Consider the following 24,879-nt stretch of genomic DNA (forward strand, 5'->3'; position numbering starts at 1 on the left):
AGCCAGCCAGCCAGAAGACAGGCCACGCTGACTCCCTTCTCCACTGCTAAGGGAAGCCGACTTGCGAGGCGACTCCACAGAGGACAGCAAAGCCAAGATGGCAGACATCTGCTCAGATATTCTTGGGATACCTGGATCTAGCTATGCCTTTTAGTTACACCTTAGATTCCTCATTCTATTAGTTTTAAAAACTCCTCTTCCAAAAGACAGCTGCAAGTGCAACACCTGACTGACTGATAATTAATCCTGATGCTCTTTGTTACTGCAACCCTCTGAGCCCTGATGGTTTCCTATCCTTAGGCCATCTGTAACTACATAGGATGTTCATCTGGAAGCTTCTCCATGTTTTTCTGGCTCCTAGAACATCCTGATAGAAATGGCTTCTCCTTTCAGATCTGAAGAACCAAAAAGGTTCATTCCTTCAACTCAACACCTCTGGGTCTCCCCAGTGAGCGGAGCAGCATTCAAGGGTGTGTGGGAAATAGGCTCCTGACATCATGATTTGAGAGCAGTCCTCTACAAAATACATTTTAAGGTAATAAGAATGAGAATCTATGAGGCCATAGGTTAACTCTGTATACTAGAGTCCTGCTCTTCCTGCCACTCCCTTTGTTACCTCCATCCCTGCTCTGGGCACAGAGTTTTGTTTTCCCTTTCATCTGGGGCTAGGATGGAATGGGGGCTTGAGCATGTCTGAAACACTCTGCCACCAAGTTATAACCCGGTCCTGGGCAAAACTCTTAATGTGGACACAGAAAGTTGGTCCCTTGTAGCTACTGACTCAAATTAGAGGAACTTGTTTTTAGCCTCAGCTGAGAGAAACATCAGAATGGGAATATTAGGTCTGCTGAGTTGAGAATGATCAAGGCCATCAGTACTGCCTTCGGTGCTGGCTGGACACTCTGAGCCTAAGAGAGCATCCTTCCTAAGCAGGCTGCCATGGGCCCTTGCTCCATTGCTATCATCTAGCTGCTAGCAAAATGTCTTGTCATTCAGTCGGGACAGTAAAAGCTGTGCTTTTAAGGGTCAGACTACAGAGGCTGCAGGGTCAGGGAGCTAGGAGGCAAGAGTCCTCAGTCCGTGGAGCCTGCTCTGCTCCTGTGCTCACAGGCAGGTGAGGAACTTAGCCAGTGTGGAACAGAACCTCTGGGGCCTCAGACTCCCTCCTTCCTCTTGCTGAGCTCATATAAAAGTGCCAGTTCCATATGCAAATGGAGTAAAGCTGTGGAGGAGACAAACAAAGATGGGGAGGGGCAATCTGACACCGAATGATGGACATTATGGGCTTTACCAACAGAATAGCTCTATGATTTGGTTCTTTTGAGACAGTCTGCAGCCCAGTCTTGCTGGAACCTAATGCAATCCTTCTGCCTCAGCCCTCTTTAATGCTAGGATTAAAGCATTAATTTGGCATGCCCTTTCAGCAAGCGGAAGCTGTCCACAGAAGAAAGTTAATGGTGTGAGCGTGTGGCACTATGCCTCCCTATGCTACACCAGTGGTGTGACTCGACCTCTTTAAGCCTAGCTTTGTAATCTGTCAGACAGAAAGCCTAATGCCCACCTGTGGGATGGTTGGACAGATGAAGAGGGACATGGCAATCACGTAGTTAAGCCAGTGGTCAGCACAAGGATGGACTCTCTAACCAGGAGCTGATATTAATTTTGCCATCAGAAAGTTTTCAACCACTTGGAGATTTGAGGCTCTAGGGACATAAACCTGATCCACATCTTTTGCGCCTGCCTTTCTGGGCTCAGAAACAGGGTCATACCTTCCGTTCCAAATGCTTATCCAGGCGGGCCAGAGCTTCTGTCTCTCCTCCTTGCCAGACAGCTGGGCCAAGTCCTTCCGTGGGGAACCCTACAAAAGGAGCAGCAGGCCAGAGCATTGCAGGTCAGGTCATCTGATTTACAATTATGAAAATGATAATTGGCACTATTCATACTGATCTGTTCTTTAGATGAAACCACAGACCTTGGACTTGATGCTACTGGGACTGAGAAAGCCCTTAAAGTGAAGAAGGCCAGCTTTATTCAGACTAGAAGATGGAAGAAAGGTGGAGAAGACCAATGACCAGCACCAGACAGTACCTCTACTGTTGGAGAAAGGGAACTACACAAAGAAGCTCCAGCTAGAAAAAGCAGTCTGGCAGGGCATAAATGAGTCTTGGAGGTCAAACAATGGTCTTAGGGGGTCGAGATAGTTAATAGCAACTTTTTCTGTTTTTTGTTTGTTTGTTTGTTTTTTAGGCAAGTTCTCCAGCGGCCCAGGCTGGTCTGTCTCTTCTGTCTCTGTCTCCCAGGTTCTGAGATTACAGGCATGTGCCAGTAGACCAGTATTTTCTAACTTTGACAGAAACAGGAAAGCTGTATCCCACACAGGAAGCAGCAGCATGTACCCAGTTCCTCCAGGGAAGGCACGCCATAGGTATCATCGTGGTTCTCCCGGATCTCGGCTCTACAGCTCTCCATCTGCTGGCTGCTCACAGCGCCGACGGGCTTCTTGGGCAGCTCCATGCGGCTGATGATGGCCTGAAAGCGCTTGTAGGTAAGGGGTGGTTTCTGGCCATTCAGGTCGATGATTCTGGGGAGTCCAAAGCACATCTAAAGTCACTCCTGAGGTCTTTTATTTTGGGGTCCCTGACCACCCAAAAAAGAGCCCAAACTCAGAAGCTCTGAGGTTTGCTCTCTTGTACAAAGGGGGGCAGGGGAGGCTGCATCTCCATTTTACCGAGAGGGAAAATGAAGCCCAGAGAGCTGGAGCAGGTGCCTCAGGGAATGGAGCAAAGCAGGGTCAAAGCTGGGACTCAGTTCCAGGTTCCCTGGTGTCCACGCAGCGCCGCCTAGAGACAGAGACTGACCACACCTCTCTAATCAAAAAGAAAGTCCCCCATGGGCCTTCCGGGCACATACGTGACCACACCAAGGGCCTCTCTCTACCCAGTTTTGAACACGTATGATGAGGGCTGTGACATACTCCTTGCCTGGAGGATCATCCTCCTGTAAGCCCTGCTTACTAGAGCAGAGATGTAGAGGCCAGCCAAGGCTCTCTAAATCAGAGGCTGTGGTAAACAGCAACACAATAAAGAGTTTTGAAGTGTGCCAAGTATTTTTTACAAGCGAGAAGGAACAGCATGAGGGTTGAAGAAAGAACACCACTGCTTCTATAAGCATAGACTTGGATGGTTCTTGCTGCCTGAGAAGGAGCTTATGCAAGACCTGCCTGTGGGTGAGTTCATTTCCCTATTTGCTCTCCCTGTGCTGTCCCCATTAGCCCACATAGAAGCTGGCTGCTACCTTTGCAGCCCCGCCCCTCTTCTGCATGTGGCAGGGGAGGGCTCCACGCCAAGCCTCTCCTTCTGAGGGCTTGGCTCACGTGCACAGCTGTGTGACCCAGACTTCTGGCAGTCAGCCCTGGATTGGGGGAAGAGGGCGGGGAGCAGCAGCAATAACAGAAGGGTGACATCTCCAGTAGGCAGACTGGGGACAGAAGCGGGGGATAGACTCATAGGGGCTGGCCACTGGGGAAGGAGACCTTGCTGTGGTTACCAGCAACCTGCAGGGGTCTCTAGAGTCCTCAAACAGCATCAAATGCATGGCCTGGAAACCCAGATAGGCTGAACAGACCTGGCAATCATCCCAGGGCTGGGAACTAGGTCTGTGGGAGTAGACACCTGTTGGGAGGAGTGACAGATGGGGTCTGTCAAGGTCAGGACACTGCGGAGTGGGAAGCACGACGCACAGGGAGCTAGCTTTAGCTAGATTTACAAAGACTCTGTGTGGAGACTCCCTTCTTCCACAGCTTGGGCCTAACCAAGTCTTTGTAACTGTAAGTGACTTCTTTAACCCCCAATTCTGGCCTATTCTCGTTCAATACCTAGAAAGTACCATACCTTATGAGCCAGGTGGCCCTCTTGCTGAACTGGTCTATTCCACTTAGGAGGGGCCCAATCACCAATCCTCACAGGCAACCTTACCAAGAACCACCATGTCTCACCTGTCCAGGTCATACAGGGTGTGAGAATTCTCAGTCACCACCTCCACACCAGCCTCCTTGGCCATCTTCATAATGGCTGCATCCCGTTCTTTACCAAAGGGTTCAGAGTCATATTCAAAGGTCAAGCGGGTCACCCCCCATTCCTGTGGGGAGAAAATCTGTTATGCTCAGTACTGTTTGAGAAGTGAGACCTAGGCACTCAGCTCCTCTTTGGGAGTGAACAGGGCCAATCTTGGCTATGTTACAAGGGCTACAGAACAAACCAAGGGCACCAGACAATGGTTTAAATTTAAAGCAAAGATCCTAAGGCTCAGAAAGTGTGAAGCAGGCAGTCAGGAGGGTCAGGCCAATAGCACTGCTGTGGCAGAGTCAGTGGGAGGGCTCTGTGCACTCACTGTGCCTTGAAGGGAGAGAATGAAGCTATAAATACAATGCTCCCAGGGAGCCCCTAGCCCACAAAGAGGCACTGACTCACAGTGGAAATGGTGGGAGAGACACACACAGCATCACTACCATCCGACCGCTCTGCAGCTTTTCCCAGACCTCCTCAGTGTCTAACTTGTGGCCTAGTTTTCTTGGCCGACTTGTGCTATGTAAAGTGTCTTAATGGTTTCCACAGCAACACTCCCAAGGCCAGAAGCAAACAGAGCTAATAGCTCTCAGAGCTGGAGAAGAAGGAGCAATCCTTAGTCCAGGAGAAAACAAACTGGAGGGGCTACAAATTGTGAGAGGGGAATTCTTTTCTGAGCTTTCTGTCACTTCTGGTAGAAATAGCCTGGTCTCCCAGCAACACCAGGAGAAAACTGCCCCAGTGGAAGTTATCTAGACAAGTCACAGAAAACCCTACAGCATGTAACTACAAGAAGCAAATAATCTAACCAGTCTGTGGTCACAAGCCTTTAAAGCAAAGGTCCTAATCATTCAATTCTGTCCAGGGGAGTCAGTGAGTGCTTAGCAGGGTGGATACAAGGCTCCTCAAAGCACAAATGCTCTCAACGTTTATTTAGCCCTTACTATACTAAGTGGTTTGCATAGATGACATCATTACATAGTCACAAAACCCTGTGACTAAGGAGACTCATTAAATGATAGCCCCACTCCTTCAGGAGGACTCTCCTGTGTCTCTGTCCTATTTCTACCACAGCATTTGTCACAGGCAATGAAGCTGCCCTTTACCTGCCTGTTTTGCCCATCGTCTGTGAACTCAGAGCAGAAATCGGGCTGTGCTATGCATCCACCACTCTCATCTTACCAGCCAGTATGGGGCCTGAGCTAGCAGCCCAATAAATACCTGATCCGTGACTCAGTGAACAACAGATCTATGCTTCTGTGCAACAGCCTGCCCAGCCTCTGAGCTGCTGGGAGAGAGAGGAGCAATGTGGAGGGATTTAAGAAACAAAGTTTTCTGTTCTTGGTCTTGCTGTACTTTGGGACAGAACCCAGGGCCTCATATTAGGCAAGTGCTCTGGCACTGAGCCGCAGACACAGACTAACAAAAGCATGTGTGTGGTATGGCAGGTAAACACCAGCTCTGTGTCAGAGAGCCTGAGACCACTTCCTGGCCAGGCAGCACGCTCTTTCCTCACCTATGAACCTGTGATAGCAGAACCTACCCATCAGGGCTGCTGTGGGGTAGACATTAGCATGTTAGCAGTTAGAACAGGACTCACAGTCAGCCCTCAGAGAACGCTGGCGACTAGTGTCCAGTGACTCATAGGTGTGTACAAAATTATGGAGGGAGGGGAAACAGATACACTGTGAAGCTATTTTCTTTGACATCAGATTTCTCCTCTGCATAGAGTGCTATTGTGGACGAAGGAGAATGCTCTAGAATGCTCTATCCATGAGAACTTTTGCCTCTGCTTGGACCTTAAAACATGCATTTTAAAGGGGCTGAGAGGAAATAAATGGGCTTGTCTCCAATATGGCTCCCAAATGAAGATTTTATTAATTGCGTACCACAGAGAAACAGTGACGATCTCTCAAACGCTGACTGGCATTTTTCCTAATAAGCAGGACAAGCTGAGGTGGGCAGCACCCCTTGTTAGACAGGAAACCCCACCCTCACAGTCTTGGCAGGGACAAACCCTAATAAATACAGACTTGAGCCAAGGAAACATAAGGAAGCCAGCGACGGTGGGGTGGAAGGGCTTAGCAAACTGCATGTCTGGGCTGAGTGAGGATCCTTCCAATACAACACTGGTTTTAGAGTTTTTTCCCTTACCAGTTTCCACCCTGCTGGCAAACTGACCAGCTGTCTCTGCTTCTGACCTCCCTAGCAGCCATTTTAGTGGCCAGACAGGTACCAACATTTCCACTTTGCCAGCCAGAACAGCATTACACTCTGTGGTGAGATGCCAGGCAGCAGACAGCAGACTCTCCCTCTCGGCCCTACACACTCACCTTGAAGAGCCTTGGGAACACATCAGCTGGCTGGCCCCGGACTACAAACAGACGGGAGTTCAGCTTTCTTAAGCTTGTGTCCAGATCTTCCAGAGACTGCAGTAGGAACCTGCAGAACCCACAAAGGCCTTGTTAGTGACTTGGGGGTGGGGGGAATGGAGGTGGTGAATGACAGGACACAACACACACACACACACACACACACACACACACACATACACCTTCCTAAGAACCCAGCCACTGTTCATGCCAATCAAGTTGGTATTATATCTGTAGGACTGGAGGCCTGGCCTGAGCTCAGAGCAGGAGTGATGGGGTTAACTTCCAGCTTACTTCATAGCCATGTGGTAATGAAGCAGTAGCTTTAACCTTTTTAGCTGTTTTCTCATCTGTGGTTTGGAATTAACAGTAAAGCCTATAGACCTGCTAAGATGTTAGTACTCGTGGAATTAGATAATGCAAGGAAACCCTCAGACACAGGGCCTGGTCATAGAGTCCACATGATCAATGTGAGCTACATGCTAAATACTGAAGCCAGCTCCACAAGCTGGGCTGTCTCTGAGGCTTTGCTTCACTGTCCAGGCCACTCTATGCCCCACAGTCCATTGAGCCTTAAGCACAGTGGACTTGTATTGTCTGTGTGGTTAAGGCTGATCTTGAATTTGCCATCCTCCTGCCTCAGCCTCTCAAGTGTTGGGATTATAGGCATGAGACACTATGCACGGCTTGGGTTGCAGGTATATCTGATACTTCAGGCCTGAACACGGACTAGGTTGTTCTTGGTTCTTTGGCAAACTGCTTACTCTTCTGGTCTCTCCTTACTCTAGAAACTAGGTTCTCATCAAGAGAGGCAAGGGCTTAAAGGTGTCCTGGCTAGATACTGTGGAGTGCTTGGGTATATGACAGGGACACAAAAATCAAAAGCCTGTGTTAGAGTACTGGGTCACTAAGGGACAGGAAAGGAAACGAACCTTTGCTGAGTCCATCAGTGTGTTATTTTAAATTAAATTAACGTTTTAACCAGGTAACTATTGATGTGGTTCACAATCCCAGTGATAAGTGGGTGCAGCCAAGACTAGCAGTCTGATTATGAATCTGGTACGCTTTGTAAGTATTTTCTTAATTTGACCCCTCAGCACATTTTGAAGGAAACTGAACTATCCCCATTTTGCAGACAAACAGACAAGAGAGATTAGGGAATTTACCAAAACTGATAGCTCTTAAGTGACTGAGCTGGCTTAGTTGTAATTATCTGTCCCGTCCCTTTAAGAGACAAGCCATGCCCACCCCTACCCACCTCTGTGGCTGAGGCAAGTTGATCTTCAGCTTCCAGCCTGAGTCTCTCTCCCCAAGAGGCAGCTTCTGCCTCTCCCCACTTCTGCCCTTCCCCTCTCTTTCTATCTCCCTCTGCTTTTCTCCCCTTCTCCCTTTCCCCTCCATAACCCACTAAATAAATATCCAACCTCACTCTGCATCGCATGCCTATCCATCTGTCTCTCGGCCCAGGATGGTTCCCTACCCTGGACCTTCAGAGACCTGCAACCTGGTCTCGTGGCATGCCTATCTGTCTGTCTCTCCTTGTGGCCTGCTACAGCCACTTGGGGACCAAGTCCCTGCCTAGGACTGGCTGCTCTTGGGACCAGCTGCCCACTGCCACCTGGAGACCTGCAAGTGTTTCTGCTGCTGCAGCCTCCGGGATCCAGGGATCCTGCAGCATTTGGACCTGTGCCAATCCCTGCCTAAGACTGGCTGCTCTCAAGACCCGCTGCCCACTGCTGCCGGGGAACTTACAGTGTTTCTGTCACTGCAGCTGCTGGGGATCCAGGGATCCTGCAGCATTTTTAATTAATCCATTTCAATAGTGGCCCAGGCTAAACAGACTCTGAAAGCCAATTTTCTTCTCAATGGCCCATTTCTAAACACTTCAGTCAAGCAAGGTCTGCTCCAGGGCAGAAAGTCTCCTGAGCCAGGAATTCCTCTCTCGGACAGACACAAGCCTCACACAGGCAGTCCATCCACGCCTATCTTCCTCCTTAGGACCCAAGCCTGAACAGGCCAGCTTCTATGTCATCGTCCCTCCCAAGAACCTGCTGCAGCTCCCTGACTACTGGAGGTTTACAAAGGCCAGGAGGGTGCCAAAGAGAACTAGGCCCCAGCTGCCTCTGCTGCAATTCCATGGCCAACGCTGCAGACCCGCATTCCAGCAGGAGGGACTGAGACCAGAGAATGACAGCAGAAGCTCCCCTGCTGGGAATTTCTGACTTAAAAATCTGGCACCCTTTGAATGCTAAGTGATCTGCAAGCCTGCTCAATTATTCTCCCTGGGGGCCTTGCTGCTCCCCACTGACACACACACAAAGTAAAAATAAAAATAAGAAAGGTTCAGGGGAGCACCTGAAACAGAAGGTTTTGCTAGGCACAGGGCAGGGCACAATTCCACACCTCAGGAGGGTGGAGGTTCTTCTATCAGAAGCCCCCAAGATGTCCCAGCCATACACTTTAAGGGTCTCTATCTTCACAGCTCACCACACCTCAGAGAATGTCAACCTGCAGCTATTAAGACTGAAATGCACAGGAAATATAGGTTCTAGAGTATGACGCAACCTGTTTCCCATACAGCTTTATTTTTAGGACTCATTTTCTAAAAGAAGAGCTTCCAGCAGCATCTCTACAGCACAGATAGATGAGTACCCTTGTCTTCTCTGACAGGAAGCAGCGGCAAAGTCTACAGCTGGCAACAAAACAATGGTGCAATTCACAACGGCAACAGCTACATTTACAGAGCACTCCCAGAGCAAGGCTCTAATCCCACTTGCTTTATAATGTATTATTTAATTTCAGACAATTCTGGGAGGCAGGTGCTATTATCGTGCCCATTTTGCAGCCGAGAAAACTGGCATTAAAAGATTAAGTAACTGCCCAACACGATATACCTAGTAACTACCAGGTTTCTAGGCCTCAGCAGTGAGCACATCCACTGCTGGGAGCAATGCATTCTGAGATGGGTGGTACTGCCTAGGGCTCAGCCCTTAGGGAGTATGGAGCTCAATTCATGGCTAACACCTTTTCTGCAGATCTTTTCTCCTCAAAGTGTGGTGTGAGGCACCTAGCACTAGCTGTGCATGACCAAACTCGCTAGAACACACACACTCTTGGGCTCCATTGGAGACTGCAACCATCGGAATTTGCCCTTCCATATGATTGTCCTCCCACACTGAATCCCTGAGCAATCACTTCTCCGTGAAAACTGAAGAAGCTCCTCTGTGGAAAGCGCTTCACTTTGACCTTGATGTACTGAGCTCCCCACCCCGACCAGATCACATTTTCCTTTCAGACTATTTGGCCCTTAAGAAATGCTTAACTTGCCGGGCGGTGGTGGCGCACGCCTTTAATCCCAGCACTCAGGAGGCAGAGGCAAGCGGATCTCTGGGAGTTCGAGGCCAGCCTGGTCTACAAGAGCTAGTTCCAGGACAGGCACCAAAGCTACAGAGAAACCCTATCTCGAAAAACCAAAAAAAAAAAAAAAAAGCTTAACTAGCCAGCCGTGGTGAGCTTTAATCCCAGCACTTGGGAAGCAGGCGGATCTCTGTGAATTCGAGGCCAGCCTGGGCTACAAGACCTAGTTTCGGGACAGGCTCCAAAGCTACAGAGAAACCCTGTCTTGAAAAACAAAAACAAAAACAAAAACAAAAAAAAGAAAAAAAAGAAATGCTTAACTACATCCACCATCCCTCCTCCCCAGGATGAACTCAGAACAGTATCCCAGGAGGCACTAGAAAGGAGATACAGGGAGGACTCTGTATAGCTTCCAGCCTTCAGGCAGCCAGGGACAGGCAACCCACCACCATGGTATCACCTTTCGGATCTGCCTGGTGACAACTCTGCAGAGCACCAAAGGAACTGGAGCAAGATGCTCCTGAAGAAAGGCCACCAGACAGGCCTAGGTTTTCTCAACCAGGGAAAACCAGGGCCTTCCCTCCGTGCTCCCTTCAAACCCTCTCTGCACCTGCCCACTTTTTTTTACTTGCAGACGGCCACGCCAAAAACCCACCTGAGTACTGGAATGGGTGGTGTTGGGGGTTGAACATCACCCTTGCTCCAAGTGCCACATGGCCGAGCACACAACCCTTGAGGGTGCATTTTCAATAGATGTGCTCCAGAATTACACAGGTTCCACGAAGCCAGGGCAGACAGAACTGGAGAAAACCAAACTGGGATTTCCAAAAATACAGAGAAAACTATCATCCAGGAACTGCAGGCGGCTACCCCTTCAGAACAGGTCAGTTACACATGTCTACTCAGGGACAATGGCTATGCTGAGAACAGTTTATCTGTTAACACAGAGGACGGGGACAATGAATTCTTCTTTTGGGGTTCAGACCGTCTATGACCAAACTCTTTGGCTTCAAGCAAACTTACCTCACCACAACAAATGATATTATGGGCTGGCAAACTGGAATAGGATAGTAATAGACAGAAATTCACTTCTAAGAAATTAAGAGAGTTTAAACACCACAAAAAAGGGTAATCTAACCCGACAGCCTGTGGCAGAGACTGCTTCCTGAGTCTCATTCAGACAGAAATATAGGTTTTTCTTTTGAGGGGGCTCAATTTTAAAGAGCTTGATCAAAATTTTCAACCCTTTTGGGCAAATGGAAACATTCCCTTGGTTTCCAGAACAGTGAAGTCCCTTGCCAGAGTCGCACTGTGAATAGTTCAAGGCACACAGACTGCTCTGCTAGCAATCACAGCCCCTACCTTCCCAGGCTACCCATTTTACAGCCAGCTGTGCAGCTTCACTCAGCCCCTGCACTCTGGAAGGGGACAGCTCAGAGAGAGCGCATCTCTACAACCCTCTGTTCTGGAAGCTCCTGAGAGGTGCAGAGCAGAGTCAGGTCAAACTTACTTCAACAGAGTGGGAGGAGCACTGTGGCTAGCATCTACGCTGGGGCAGGGAAAGGAAGGTAATTAAAAATGGATCTCGTCTGACCCATTTTTAAAATCTAGAAGCCACTCACAGCTGCCTTTTGTTTTGGTTCTTGCCTGTAGTACCGTCTTCCTAGATATAGCAAATTTGGGGAAGGAAGGACAGAGGAAAATGGCAAATTAGTGCTAGAAAAACATTCCTGGGCCAGGCGATGGTGGCACAAGTCTTTAATCCCAGCACTCAGGAGGCAGAGGCAGGCGGATCTCTGTGTGTCTGAGGCCAACCTGGTCAACGAGAACTAGTTCCAGGACAGCTAAGGTTACAAAGAGAAACCCTGTCAGGAAAAAAGAAAAAAAAGAAAGAAAACCATCCCTGGGCGTCACAGAGCTAGAACGGCTCCCATAGATTTCCTACTATCACCAAGGCAAGGAGTATGGCAGTCTTCTTCTATGCTAGCAGAATATACAGGCATGTATATTGTTGGCATAGAGGAAGCATACACACACACACACACACACACACACACACACTCTTCTGGCTGCCTTTCTCTTTAACTGATGTTATGGCTATTTTAATCCCTCCATCTGCAGGAGGGAAATCAGTCTAAGGACAGATTCTGATCTCCCACTTCTGTCAGATGGACCCCACCCTTGTACAGAGACTTTTCAGAGCAGGGCTGTATGCTGCAGCCACATTCTCTTAGACTACTCCCAAGTTCCAGAAGATTACACACACTGCAGTTATGCAGAGGTGCAGCTGGAGTGGGAGGGGGGCAACTCCTTGCCTCCAACCCTGTGCACCAAACAGCATCCAGCCCTGCTCTTATCAGGAGCAAGGGCAAAGATGGGGCTTCTGGAGTGTGTGTGCCTGCTGGCTCAGGAGCAGTATATTCGATCTGTTTGGTGTTATTTTACCTCATTCTCCTGAAATGCCAAAGCTAATTAGACTTCTGGTCAATGCACTGAAGCAACACACTCCCCGGGCTGCCTGGCCCTCTGTGGTTCTTCAGTGCAGCACTTCTGACGCTTGGCTGCAATGGCTTTAAAAAAAAAAAAAAAGGCAACCCAGGCAGGACAACTGAATCATAAATGGGGGAGGGGAGTCTGGGAAGCTTTCAAAGATCCTTAAGTGATTCCAATATTAAAAATGTATCTGTAGTTTGTCCCCCATCTTATTGTGTTATGGCATTTGGGCTCCTCCACCATGGTTGTTCTCTTGTCTTTCTCTACTCGAATGTAGGTTCTGGACGCTGTGGGAGCTCCCCAGAACCTGCTTGTTCACGGCTGTGCTTAGCAGCAGCCTGCCACCTACAACTCACAAAATAACCTCTCAATTAATATCTGCATTTCCACACGATTTTAAGATTTTACCCAGGCATCTGAGCTGCCTCTTTCTTTCCTGCTTCATTCTCTTGAAAGGGCAACCACAAAAAGGTGACACACAAAAACCCATAAAACCAAGTTCCTAGTACATTAGAGTCCAACCAGTTTTGTGGTTCCTTCATCTCCACTACCACAAAGGAATGGGCAATGCTCCTCAAAATCCCAGTAAAATAAAAAAAAAAAAAACACCTTCATGAAAACATAACAGTCAGATTCTATCGACTGTCTAGATTGGCACACTGTCAAAAGGAAGGGGAGGGCAAAGTCTGAGGCTTGGTTTACTGTCCACAGTAGAGCCGGTCATTTGCCGGTGTCTGTCACACTCAACCTCCTAGCTATGGAAACTGGAGGGATCCAGAGCGGTAGTGCAGCCTGAACCAGTGTGGGCTGGCTCTCCACAGGACTGTCTTTAGTTGTTCCCGCTGCATAAGGGGCATTTGATACATATGCTACTAGGAGCACTTGCTCTCCTAACAGGGCAAACCCCTCTTGGAGCGGGTTCCCGCTGCATAAGGGGCATTTGATACATATGCTACTAGGAGCACTTGCTCTCCTAGCAGGGCAAACCCCTCTTGGAGCGGAAAGAATGGGGTGCTGAGGGCCACTGTCTCTTGGGAATTACCTTGCTCATCTGTGCAACAAGGCCATAAGCAAACATGCAAACAAACCAGGCAACTGCTAGGCGGCATTTAAAGAGTGATGGGTACAGGATGTCTCAGAACTTGCTTTTGAATACTGGCTACAGAGAAATACATCAGCTACTGTGTCACACAATGTGCGAAAGGACCCAACCTCCTGGGAGTTGTCAGGGGCTCCTGACATTGTAGTTGTGTGGCCCCTAAAAGTCTCATCTGTAATGGTCCAACTGTCCTCTAAAAATCATATCATGACAATTGGAGGAAGAGCTGATAGTGACGCCATACTCTCCGAATATTTTTCTAGCGAATTATAACTACAGAAGGGATCCTCTCGGAAACTAGCTCTGCGGGTAAAGGCACCTGCCTCCAGGCCTGACAACCTAAGTTTGATCCCTGGAACCATATGGTGAATGAGAACCTACAAGTTGTCCCCTTAACTCTCTATACACCGCCATAGCAAGTCCTTTCCCAATAAGTGTAAAAAATTATAATTGTAATGGGTTAAGAACTGCTCTGGAGGTCAAGACACAAAGTGGTCTACCCGAAGATGCCCTTGGTGTCTTTTGAATACTGGCTAAGGCTGAGCTTGGGTCCCTAATCACCACCAGGGTAAATGTGCAGGAAGGTTAGCCAGGATGGTGTGTGTGTGGTGGTGGTGGTGGTGGGGGGGGGGCAAATCCGAGGCTTAGGGAAGCCCTGGGGGCGGGGCTCAGCGAGGGTTTTCCCCTGAAGAATGCTTTTCGTCACCCCCCTCACGGCACAGCCCTAAAAGCCCAAGACCAGAACGTCCCCATTCTGTCAGGAACTGGCTGCAGGTAGACCACGCGTTTCTGATGAGAGTTTCGTCAGCACAGAGGGGTCATGACCTCTGTCCCCCAGCTTGCCGTGGAGTTCAGTGGGGGCCGCGGGCGAAACCGCTGTGTCAGAGGTGGCCGCAGGCCAGAGTCTGTTCGCTGTTCCCACCCCGCAGTGTAGGGTCCCCTCACCTCCACCGGTTGATGCCCACAGACGACGAGGCCGCAAACCAGGGGTCGAGGATGTAGACGCAGCGTACACAGCGTGCCCCGCGCACGGCCGCTAGCAGCGCGGGGTTGTCGTGGAGCCGCAGCCCTTTGCGGAACCAATGCACCGAGGATGCGCCGTCCGTTCCCGTCGTCGGCGCGGGGACAGTCGCCGCCACCACAGCTGCCGCCGCCATCACTTTCCCGACTGGGCCCCGGGCTGCCGCTCCGCCCCTGACCACACCGCAGGTCCCGCTCAGCGCCCGCCCACCGACCAATGAAACCTTTGATCCCCGATATGGCTCCGCCCCCTGGGGCTGGGGCGCCTCTGTGATTGGATGGGACTCCCCTCCGCTCTATTGGCCGGCACCGCCGGCGCAGGCCCCGCCCCCTCACGTTCCCACCATGTGTGGTCCCCCCGCCCGGTAGCCACTCACCAGTGACGCAGGACGGCGCTGCCGAGGGGCCCGGCGTGGGCTGAGGCTGGAGGGACCCCGGATCTCCTACGCGTTTCGCGTTCTCCGCCTGCTTCTGGGAAGGACAGGGGTTGCAATGACTCCTGCCGGTGGCTGACAGATCAGTCACCAGGCTCTTACTTGCGGTTCATTATACTGTTCATATGCGGAGCTGAACGGTGTTAGCCTTACACAAACTGTCCTACTTTCTATTCTCATCTCATCTCATCCCAGTTACGTTCATTCCACAAACCCCGATGAAACAGATGCTTGTTAGTCTTATTCTGCAGATGAGGCAGGCTTAGGGCGCCCGGTTTGAATGACTTGCGCAATTCCGCGAATCCAGTAAGATTCTGCTCTGAAATTTCCAGTTTCTGCTTTTAACCCACTTCCTCGCAGAGAATCTTGGTATTTGCATGCAGCAAGGCATAAGGATGAAGGACTGAGTCAGCAATTGTGCCCTCAGATGAGTTTATTTTCACTTACTTTCTGCTTAGTAGACACAGTACCGTTATTGTGCACAGCTCTGAACTGAACCCCATGTAAGAATCAGCATGTAGAGGGCACTATCCCCTACCTCTTCTTTGGAAGCCCTATGATTCTTTGCAGTTTTTCCTTTTCCCTTTCCTTACACATACCATGTGTTCCATATGTGACCAAGCGAATGAGACTTTTTTTTAATTAAAAAAAAAACCTCAAAATTACAGCAATCTTGAAAAACGAAGATAAGCCTAACAACTCATCAATTTCTCATGGACACTCTCGGTAAACGTCGGAACCAAGAGGGAGGAACAGTGTGGTCTCAACAGCTAGCGAAGGGCAGTTCTATCTTGCTGTGTCGCTGTCTTTGTTCTGCTTGGCTGTATTCAGGTTGATAAGAATGACTCATCCCACGGAATGGCTGCCTAGTGCTTGGGTCAATTACCCAGGCTACATTCAAGACCAGGAAGTCAATCTGGGCCTAAAAGGATAGGGAGGACCAAGTCCACTTTGGAATTTTCTTCTGTAAAATGACTGTAGAGATACCAGAATGAGGGAAAACAAGCCTGAACATGGCTAAAGAAGCGAACATTGAATTTTATTTCTGCCACCTCAGAGCTCCGCATCTTCCTGTTCCCAAGGGCAAGGAACAGCTGCCCCAGCTCCCACTAAAGACAGGAGAGGAGCGAAGGGAACCTCGGTACTTCAAAGAGGTGACAGGTCAGCCAGAAAGTGTCTTCCCTGGAGATCTTTGAAAAAAAAAAAATCAGTTCTGTTTTATTTGTTTCCTTTGGTCAAAGTCCTCTGTGGAGACGGTGTGTGACAACTTTCTGTTTTGGACCTGCCCTTTGTATAAATATCTGATGATTGGCGAAGAGGTGACCACGCAGAGGGCGGGACATGCTTGGCGACTTTAAGGTGCTCGCGCCCTCTAGTGGTCGGACTTGGAAAGCTCGAGTCCAAGCGGCAGTTTCCAAAACACCCAAACCTAGCGACAAAAACAATCATCCTTTCAACTATTGGATTTGAGAAGCCGCTAAGCTCTCTGAAAGTACGGAGTATGACGTCAGACTCTCTGAGTTCAGTTTGCAGCTCCACCATTAATTAGCAAATGGCGCATTTACTCAGACAAGTTTCTTAATTTCTCCATGCTCCGGTTTCTAGTTGAAAAACAGAGACGAGAATGGCAGGTGCTGTGTAGCATGACAGCAAGGTAAACAGACAAATGGCTCAAAATTGAGAATGCAGAAAAAAATTGAAAGTGCAGAAGCAGAACCATAAGAGGCAGTGGACAGGGGCTGACGAGTTGACTGACTCAGCCGTTAAGAGCAGTTGTTGCTCTTGCAGGGAGCTCAGGTTTAGTCCTCAACACCCACACGGTGGCTCACAGATGTCTGTAACTCCAGTTCCAGAGGATCCATGCCCACTCTGGATTCTGTGGGCACCAGGCACATATGTAGTGCATAAACATACAGGCTGCCAAAACACTCAATCACATAAAATAAAAAATAAAAATGGTTTTTCTTATAGCGGTAATGGGTCAACCAGGTACCCTAATGCAAAATGTCAAAAACCAAAAGGAGAAAGTTGACTGCATCAACACTTACACAAAACGACTCTATACTTAATGAGCAAACCAAAACAGCAAATTTCCTCACCTTTTGGTGTTGCGGATAATAATGTCTTGAACAAGATATGAAAAACATCCATTCAGCCAGGTGGTGGTGGTGTCACACACCTTTAATCCCAATACTTGAGAAGCAGAGGCAGGTAGATCTGATGGAGGAGGGTCATCTTTCTATCTGTTGTTTCATTGGTTAAGTAATAAAGAAACTGGTTGGCCTCTGATAGGGTAGAATTTAGATAGGTGGAGTAAACAGAACAGAATGCTGGGAGAAAGAAGCTGAGTCAGTGAGTCGCCATGATTCTCCCACTCCAGACAGATGCAGGTTAAGATCTTCTCTGGTAAGCCACCTCGTGGGCTACACAGATTATTAGAAATGGGCTAGTCCAGGTGCGAGAGTTAGCCAAGAAAAGGCTAGATATAATGGGCCAAGCGGTGTTTAAAGGAATACAGTTTCCGTGTAATTATTTCGGGTAAGCTAGCCATGTGGGCAGCTGGGTGTCGGGACATAGCCCCGCCGCTCCTATTACAACAGAGTGGCACCCAACATAGATCTCTATGGGTTCAAGGCCAGCCTGGTCTACTAAGGAAATTCCCGGATGTCCAGAGCTGTTACATGGAGAAACCCTCTTGAAAAACCAAATCAAACAAACAACAAATAGAACAACAACAACAAAAAAAATCCCATATCCATCAGGGTAAGCTGGAATTTGAAGCTGCATTAAATTTAAGATCATCTCCTTACCAAAAACAATAAGAAAGTTGGAAAACAAACTACAGACTAGAGGATGATGTGGTGGCCCTAGTAACTCCTAAGGAGCTTAAGTCTAAAGCTGGGAGCTGGAAGCCTAGAGCATGGAGGCCAAGGCAGAAGCACTCCAAGGCCCAGGCTAGCCTGGGCTACATAGCAGAGTCTGTCTCAGAAAGCAAAACTCAAAATGAATGAAAGAGCTCAAATACAGACTATTGACAGAATTCTTCAAACAAAAAAGAGGCGCACAGGGAGCCCCTATGAACTCCTCCTCATTCCAGGGCTGGAACATGTTTCCACACACTACCACCCTGAAGGACATGGGAGCACGGAAAGAGGCTCACCTCTACTCATGCTCTGGGAAACACAAAGAGCTACTGTGACTGGCACACCAGGGAGGGCAAAGCTAAAGAAGTGATAAAGTGAAGTGCTGGGGACAGCGAGGAACTGGTGCACAGTGACGTCACCACAACTCTCCCCAAAGCAGGCGTTACAGTCTGAACTTGAAAACCAAACACCCTACAGTAAGCAACCTCATAACAGGCCCCCAGACCTTAGCACAGCTGACTCCATGATGGAAGTACCATTCAGGCCATGAAAGTCTCACACAGACAATCCCACCATCCAAAACAAGAACAAAGACCTAATCCATCAAAGTCCATAGTTATGGGAAAATCTCTAAATGTGCTAACCTGGCTTTGGGGCTTCTGTAATTCACTTCAGGCTGTTTTTATTAGCTGGTGTTAGTCCTGGATATGGTTTTTATTTTTAAAAACTTGCCCTGAGAAAGGCTTGGGGCCACCCTAGGATTCCAAACACCCAGTGTAGTTACCAGTTGGCTAGTGAAGAATTTCTATTGGCTTAAATCTCTTTTTTGTTTGTTTTTGTTTTGTTTTGTTTTGTTTTTCGAGACAAGGTTTCTCTGTAGCTTTGGAACCTGTCCTGGAACTAGCTCTTGTAGACCAGGGTGACCTTGAACTCACAGAGATCTGCCTGCCTCTGCCTCCTGAGTGCTGGGACTTAAGGCATGTCTATTGGCCTAAATCTCCTCGAGCAGTCTTCTCTTGTGGATGCTCCAAAACAGTGCACACATGTGCACTGAAAGACATGCACGGGTGTCTTCACAAGAGTGTTAGCAATGACAGTTCAAATAGAAAGCAATGCAAATACCCATAGCGAATGAATGGGTAAATACATTTACCATACCCTACCAGATGAATACTACCCAGGAGTAAAACCAATAACCTATAGTTAGAAATGGGGACAAGGATGAACCTCATAAAAGAAAGAAGCCAGATAAAAAAAGAGTTAATTGAAAATGTACATATCCACCATGTGAAGTTCATAATCAAGTAAGTAATTTTTGGTGCTAAATAGTCAAAGAGGAAATAACTCAAATGTCCATCATTCCATTGATGAATAAATAAAATATGTTATATCCATGTAAAGAAATAAAATTAATCTCTAAAAGGGAAGTTCTGACATAAACGACAACATGAATGAATCTTGAAAATATATTATATAGCCAGTACCAGAAGATCATGTGTCAGAATTCCACTTCTGTAGAATGTTCAAAATGGGCAAATCTATATAGAAAGAAAATGTGTTTTCTGGGGTTAGAAGGGCTGGAGATGGAGTATTAGTTACTTAAAAGGCTAAGCCAAGACCATCACAAGTTCAAGGTCTGCCTGAGCTACAGAGTGAGCTCACGGCCCCCTGGGGCAGCCCAGTCTCCAAACAAAAGGCGCTAAGAGGGTTGAGGGTGAATCTGAAGAAGGGAGTGTTCTAAAGCAGGATGTAATGATGGTATAAAAAGCTAAGTCTCTCAAGTGTGTCCTGTGTGTGGCTGTGGTTTATGGAATGGGTACTGCATCTCAACAAATCTGCTGGCAGAAAAATTACAGAGCATTGCCACAGAAAAGTAAAATAAACTTAGCTCAGCACAGGACTCCAGGGGAAAACTTTCCACTCGAATTCTAAAAGCCATTAACACTGTTCCCGTCAATTTTCCTTGTTTGGTTGGTTGTTTTTTCCAAAATTGGTTTTCTGTTGCTGTATGAGGTTCTTTATTTACCTGAATTATGTGTCTGGCTTTAATACTTTTGTTTGTTTTTGAGACAGGGTCTCATTGTGCAGCCCTGGCTGGCGTGGAACTTGCTACATAGATCAGACTGACCCTTCAGCTCATAGAGCCTGCCCGAGGCTAAGGTTAGAGGCCTGTGCTGCTACAACCACCTAGTTTACAAGAATTTTCACTTATTTGTTTGTTTGTTTATTTTTCCAGACAGGTTTTCTCTGTGCTGGGATTAAAGGTATGTACCATCACCGCCCGGCCATGAGAATTTAAACAAGCAAGTCCATTGTGTCCTTACTGAAGTGGCCTAAGTTTGTAAGTTAAAAACAACGGTAAAAAGTCATCTATGATGTTAGTTGTCTCTGGACAGTGGTGGCCACTTACTCAGAGGGTTGGAGGGTGCATCTATGAAAGTTTCCAGAATGGACTAGAGTTCTACATCTAGCTGATGTTCATTCTATCATTCCACTGGAATATATTTGATTTCTATGTATATTTATGATTAATCCCTGTGTTTGTACATGTGGTGGTTTGAATGCAGTACCCCTAATTGGGGTGACACTGTTGGGGTGGTGGTGCAGGACAATTCTGTATTCTGTCAATTACGTTTTAAATAAATGTTGATTGGCCAATCGCCAGGCAGGAAGTATAGGTGGAAAACCAGACAGGAAGTAGAGGTGGGACAATGAGAACAGGAGTATTCTGGGAAGAAGGAAGCTCTTTCCGCAGTCTTGTCCAGACCACCAAAAAAGCAGGATGTGACCTGCCCTGCTGAAAAAGGTACTGAGCCATGTGGCTAACATATACTAGAATAATGGGTTAATATAAGCTACAAGAGCTAATAAGAAGCCTGAGCTAATGGGCCAATCAGTTTATAATCTTATGGAGACCTCTGTGTGATTTTCTCTGGGCCTAAAATGGCTGGGGGACTGGGCTGGACTGAAACCCCAACAAGCAGCCCCTTCTGCTACAGGGTAGGTTTAGGAGGTGTGGCCTTGCTAGAAGACACCCCGTGTCCTGTGTGCTCTCCCTGCTTCCTGCCGTTGGTTTGGGATGTGAACCCTCAGCTTTGGCTGTGAGCGCCAGTCTCCAAGTGTGCCTGCTGCCATATTCCCTGCCAAGCGTAAGCCCCAAACAAACCCGTCCTTCTGGGAGTTGCCTGGTCATGGTGTTTATCACAGCAACAGAAAGGTTACTAAGACAGTATCCATGCTGGGCTTTTGTTCAGAGGCTTAAGAAAAAGTGATGCTGAAGCTGGGACTGGTGTAATGGTTCAGATTCCACCCATCTGTCCCTGTCCTTTTCTTCCTTCCTTCCTTCCTTCCTTTTTTTTTTTTTTTTGAGTTTTTTGGTTTGTGTAGCTCTGGCTGGAACTAGCTCTGTAGACCAGACTGTCCTCGAACTTACAGAGATCTTCCTGCCTCTGCCTCCAAAGTACTGAAATTAAAGGTGTGCACCACCACCTTGTCACCCTAGCTGTACTATCCTTTTGAATTGAAGCAGTGGGCCAGATTGAGCCACATTAAAAAACTGTAACAGCAGGTTTATTTGAGCAAAGCAACTCCCAGGTGAGTTCTTTGGTCACAGAGAGCGAGGCCTTGGAAGCCAGGCTCCAGAGCTAAAGCAGGGAGACTTTAGAGGTTGTAGGTGAGGGGTGATGACATGTGGACCACCAACTGAGTTTGTGTCCAAGTACGGTCAAAAGCTGAGCGGTTATGTGGGGATTTGGGCTGCTGGAGGCAGCAGGGGAGGAAGCTGCAGTAGTTGCTAAGCATGCGCACTGGGCTTTCTGACATCTTTCTTTGGAGGCTCTCTGAGCAGGCAGGATTTGGAGAGAGAGATGGGGCCAGACGGAGGTTCCTACTTAGCACCCCAACCTTTTTGGGCATATGGGCGCTGTCAAATCTGGAAACTTTATATTGCCATGGGAGGATCAACATCTGCCCTCTGCAGCATGCACACTGCAGGTCACACAACACCAAGGAACTCTGCCTGTAACACCTCAGCACTCTATGAATTGAGTACTTTGAGCAAGCAGGTAAAATTTCTGCTCTTCTAAAGCCATAATGGACTGGGCAGTGGTGGCGCACACCTTTAATCCCAGGGAGACAGAGGCAGGCAGATCTCTGAGTTCGAGGCCAGCCTGGTCTGCAAGAACTACTTCCAGGACAGGTTCCAAAGCTACAGAGAAACCTTGTCTTGTCTTGACAATCAAAATCAAAATCAAAACAAAACAAAAAACCCATAATTGTTGATTATAGGAAACAAGGACTTTAATACTTCCCCGTGACTATCCCTCAGCATGCAAGTGCCCCATTAGTGCCGTTTGAACTGTATTATGTTTGAATGTTTCATCTTAAAAACTGTTGTTTAAGCTGCTGGCTTGTGTCTCACAGAAAATCATATTTGGGCTGATGAGATGGCTCACTGGGTATAAAGATTGTGCTAAGAGGCCTGATGACAAGAGCTAAACTCAGGGATCCACTTCTGTAAGTGTACGGAAAGAGAGAGGCAACTTCTGCAGGTCCTCTGACCTCCACCCGTGCACTGTGGTGCCACACCCACAACCACACAAATGAATAAATGAATAAGCAAATAAAATCTAACAGATACTAAAATAATCATATTGATTTTGGCTTGTATTAGAACAGAATTTCAGTTAACTCTGAAAATGCTGAAGATGTTGTACATCCTGCAGTGTCAGATACTCAGTCAAGATCGAATTCTTTCTGTAAAAATAAACAAGCACATCCATCCTTTTATTAGCATGCAAATTTCCTTTCATTGCCAATGAATGGTTAAAATTATGTGTATATAAAAGAATTGTTTTGAATAAATTTCTTTATTATTTATTACTAGTAATATCTGATATGCATATGTATTTTCTTTTTTTTTTTTAAAGACAGGGTTTCTCCGTAGCTTTTTTGGTTCCTGTCCTAGAACTAGCTCTTCTAGACCAGGCTGGCCTCGAACTCACAGAAATCCGCCTGCCTCTGCCTCCTGAGTGCTGGGATTAAAGGTGTGCGCCACCACCGCCGGCTGCATATGTATTTTCAATATTTTATCTATTATTATTGTGTGTGTGTGCACACAAGTGCACTCTAGTATGTGTATGAAGTTCTAACACAGTCCAAAGGGCACTAACGCGTCCTCGCGTGCTGAAGAATAGCCACAGGAAAGTATTACAGTCTTTGTCTCTGTACAAAATTAACCGTTATGGCCTTAGAAGACTGGAAATTTTATCTGCCTGCTAAAAGCATACTTTTCATATTTAAATGAGTCCTGGGGATTGGAATCAGGTCACCAGGTTTGTGTGGCAAGCACCTTTACTGCTGAGCCATTTTATTGGCTCTACATGCCTATTTTATATCGCTAAATAGCCAGCGTTGTGTAAACCTTCTCACTGAACAATGACTCTTGACTGGAAAGGTCTGAGAGCCTGCTGTAGGTTCAGGGTGTCCTGGAGTCTCCCTAGGAACCGGTGAGGACTGCTGTGCCGGCCACAGGAGTTGAGCTTGGCTGCTGGCAGTACCTGGGCTTCTGTAGACAGGATTTCGCCCCAGCAGGAAGTGGCTGGGTGCCTTGTAGTCAGGCCTTCCTAGGTGCTGACCACACTGGCTGTCCTGGGAGGAGGCCACAGTGAGTGAGATTGGCTCTGACTTCTTGCCAGGCAACCTCAGTATTGCTGACCTGAGTTAAGGACAACTTTCTGGTCTTTGCCACACCTAAGATGTGCCCTTCCAGCCTAGGTGTGGCCAGGGAAGGGATGGGAGGCTGTATTCAGAACCCTTGGGACTGAGCCAAGGGTCACCTCTAGCTCTCAGTTCCTGCCCCGGTGACAAGGAGCATGCCAAGACAGTGGACCCTTCATTAACAAAGAGCTAATGCAGCAGAGAAAAACCATGAACTAAAAACAGCCTGTAGCCTTGCTCCTGCTAAACCAGACATTTCATGGCTTGTTGCCAATGAAAGAAGACTAACTTGTGCTTAAGCTCAAGGAAGGAAAGTGTGTGTGTGTGTGTGTGTGTGTGTGTGTGTGTTGCCTTTCCGATTCTGATCCTTGCTGGATGACTTGGGGCAAGGCCCCTAACCCTCCAGCTGCAGCTCCCATAGCTATAAAGCAGAGTTCATGGGGTTGGAGAGATGACTGAGTGGTTCCTCACGTGTGCTGCTCTTCCAGAGGACCCGAGTTCAGTTTCTAGCCCCTCCATTAGTTGGCTCACAGCGGTCTGTACCTCCAGCTCCAGAAGAATCCGCACCTCTGGCCTCTGTGGGCACCACACTCATGTGCACATACCCCTCACAGACACACATGTATCATTCAAAATTAATAAAAGTAAAAAAGAAGGTACTCATAACTTTACCTCCCTCCTAGGCTATTGCAAGGATTGTTAAATTGTGTCGTACACCCTGCCCTGAGTGTTGAGCAGTGAAGTTAGAATTATTATGATAATTGGTTATTAGGACTATTATGTCACCTCAGGTGCGTGGTTTTCCAACACTGGTATTGTTTTATTAATTAATTTTATTTTTATGCCTTTATTATTTCATGTGTATGGTGCTTTGCCTGCATATATGTCTGTAAACCATGTGCGTGCCTGGTTCCCAGTGAGACCAAAGGAAGGCACTGGATCCCGTGGACCTGGAGTTCTAGGTGTTGGGTCCTGAGAACTGAACCAGGTCTTTTGGAAGAGCAGCCAGTGCTCTTAACTGCTGAGCCATCTTTTTAGCCCTAATTAAATCATTTTTGAGAGAACACTTCTCTATCTAGCTCAGGCTAGATTTGAACTTGCAGAATCCTCCTGCCTCAGCCTCCTAAGGGCTAGGATTATAGATGTTTACCATCACACCTAGCACAAACTCTCTACTTTGGATCAGGTAGTTCTTTGTCATTTGGGGGATATTTTGACTACTGTGTTTAGCAGAATTTCTACCCCTACTCAGCAGATATCATAACAACCTCTCACGCTGTGACAATTAATGCTTCTAATTGAGAACTGAGCTAGAAGGTAAAGGCTGGAGAGACCGAGGGAGCAGCCACAGACACGGGAGCCAAGGAAAAGGACATGCTAGGGCTAGGGGGCAAAATGAACAGAGACTCCAGGAGGGCAGAGACCAGTGACCCCTGAGCACTGGCTGACGAACCTCGG

General features: G+C 47.7%; 1 protein-coding gene across 5 annotated transcripts in view; it reads right to left on the reverse strand.

Annotated features, from left to right (window-relative positions):
- Nucleotides 1-14,587, reverse strand: part of Cry2 (cryptochrome circadian regulator 2) — a 32,858-nt gene extending 18,271 nt beyond the window's left edge. For 4 of the 5 annotated variants that reach the window (XM_041641302.1, XM_041641301.1, XM_041641300.1 and 1 more), the window contains exons 1-5: nucleotides 14,331-14,587; nucleotides 6,398-6,506; nucleotides 3,995-4,137; nucleotides 2,397-2,581; nucleotides 1,770-1,858 (exon numbers count right to left, since the gene is read on the reverse strand). In XM_041641302.1, the coding sequence (XP_041497236.1) occupies nucleotides 1,770-1,858; nucleotides 2,397-2,581; nucleotides 3,995-4,137; nucleotides 6,398-6,506; nucleotides 14,331-14,542 (738 nt within the window). In that variant the 5' untranslated portion in view covers nucleotides 14,543-14,587. Of the gene's footprint in view, nucleotides 1-1,769; nucleotides 1,859-2,396; nucleotides 2,582-2,728; nucleotides 2,841-3,994; nucleotides 4,138-6,397; nucleotides 6,507-14,330 lie in introns of those variants that run through there. The other variant, XM_041641303.1, reaches the window with a different exon arrangement.
- Nucleotides 14,588-24,879: the final 10,292 nt, after the last annotated feature.

This window comes from Microtus oregoni, unplaced genomic scaffold (assembly GCF_018167655.1).
Source record: "Microtus oregoni isolate MIOR12 unplaced genomic scaffold, Mior012 000068F_ref0000429, whole genome shotgun sequence".
In the NCBI taxonomy this organism is placed as follows: domain Eukaryota; kingdom Metazoa; phylum Chordata; class Mammalia; order Rodentia; family Cricetidae; genus Microtus; species Microtus oregoni.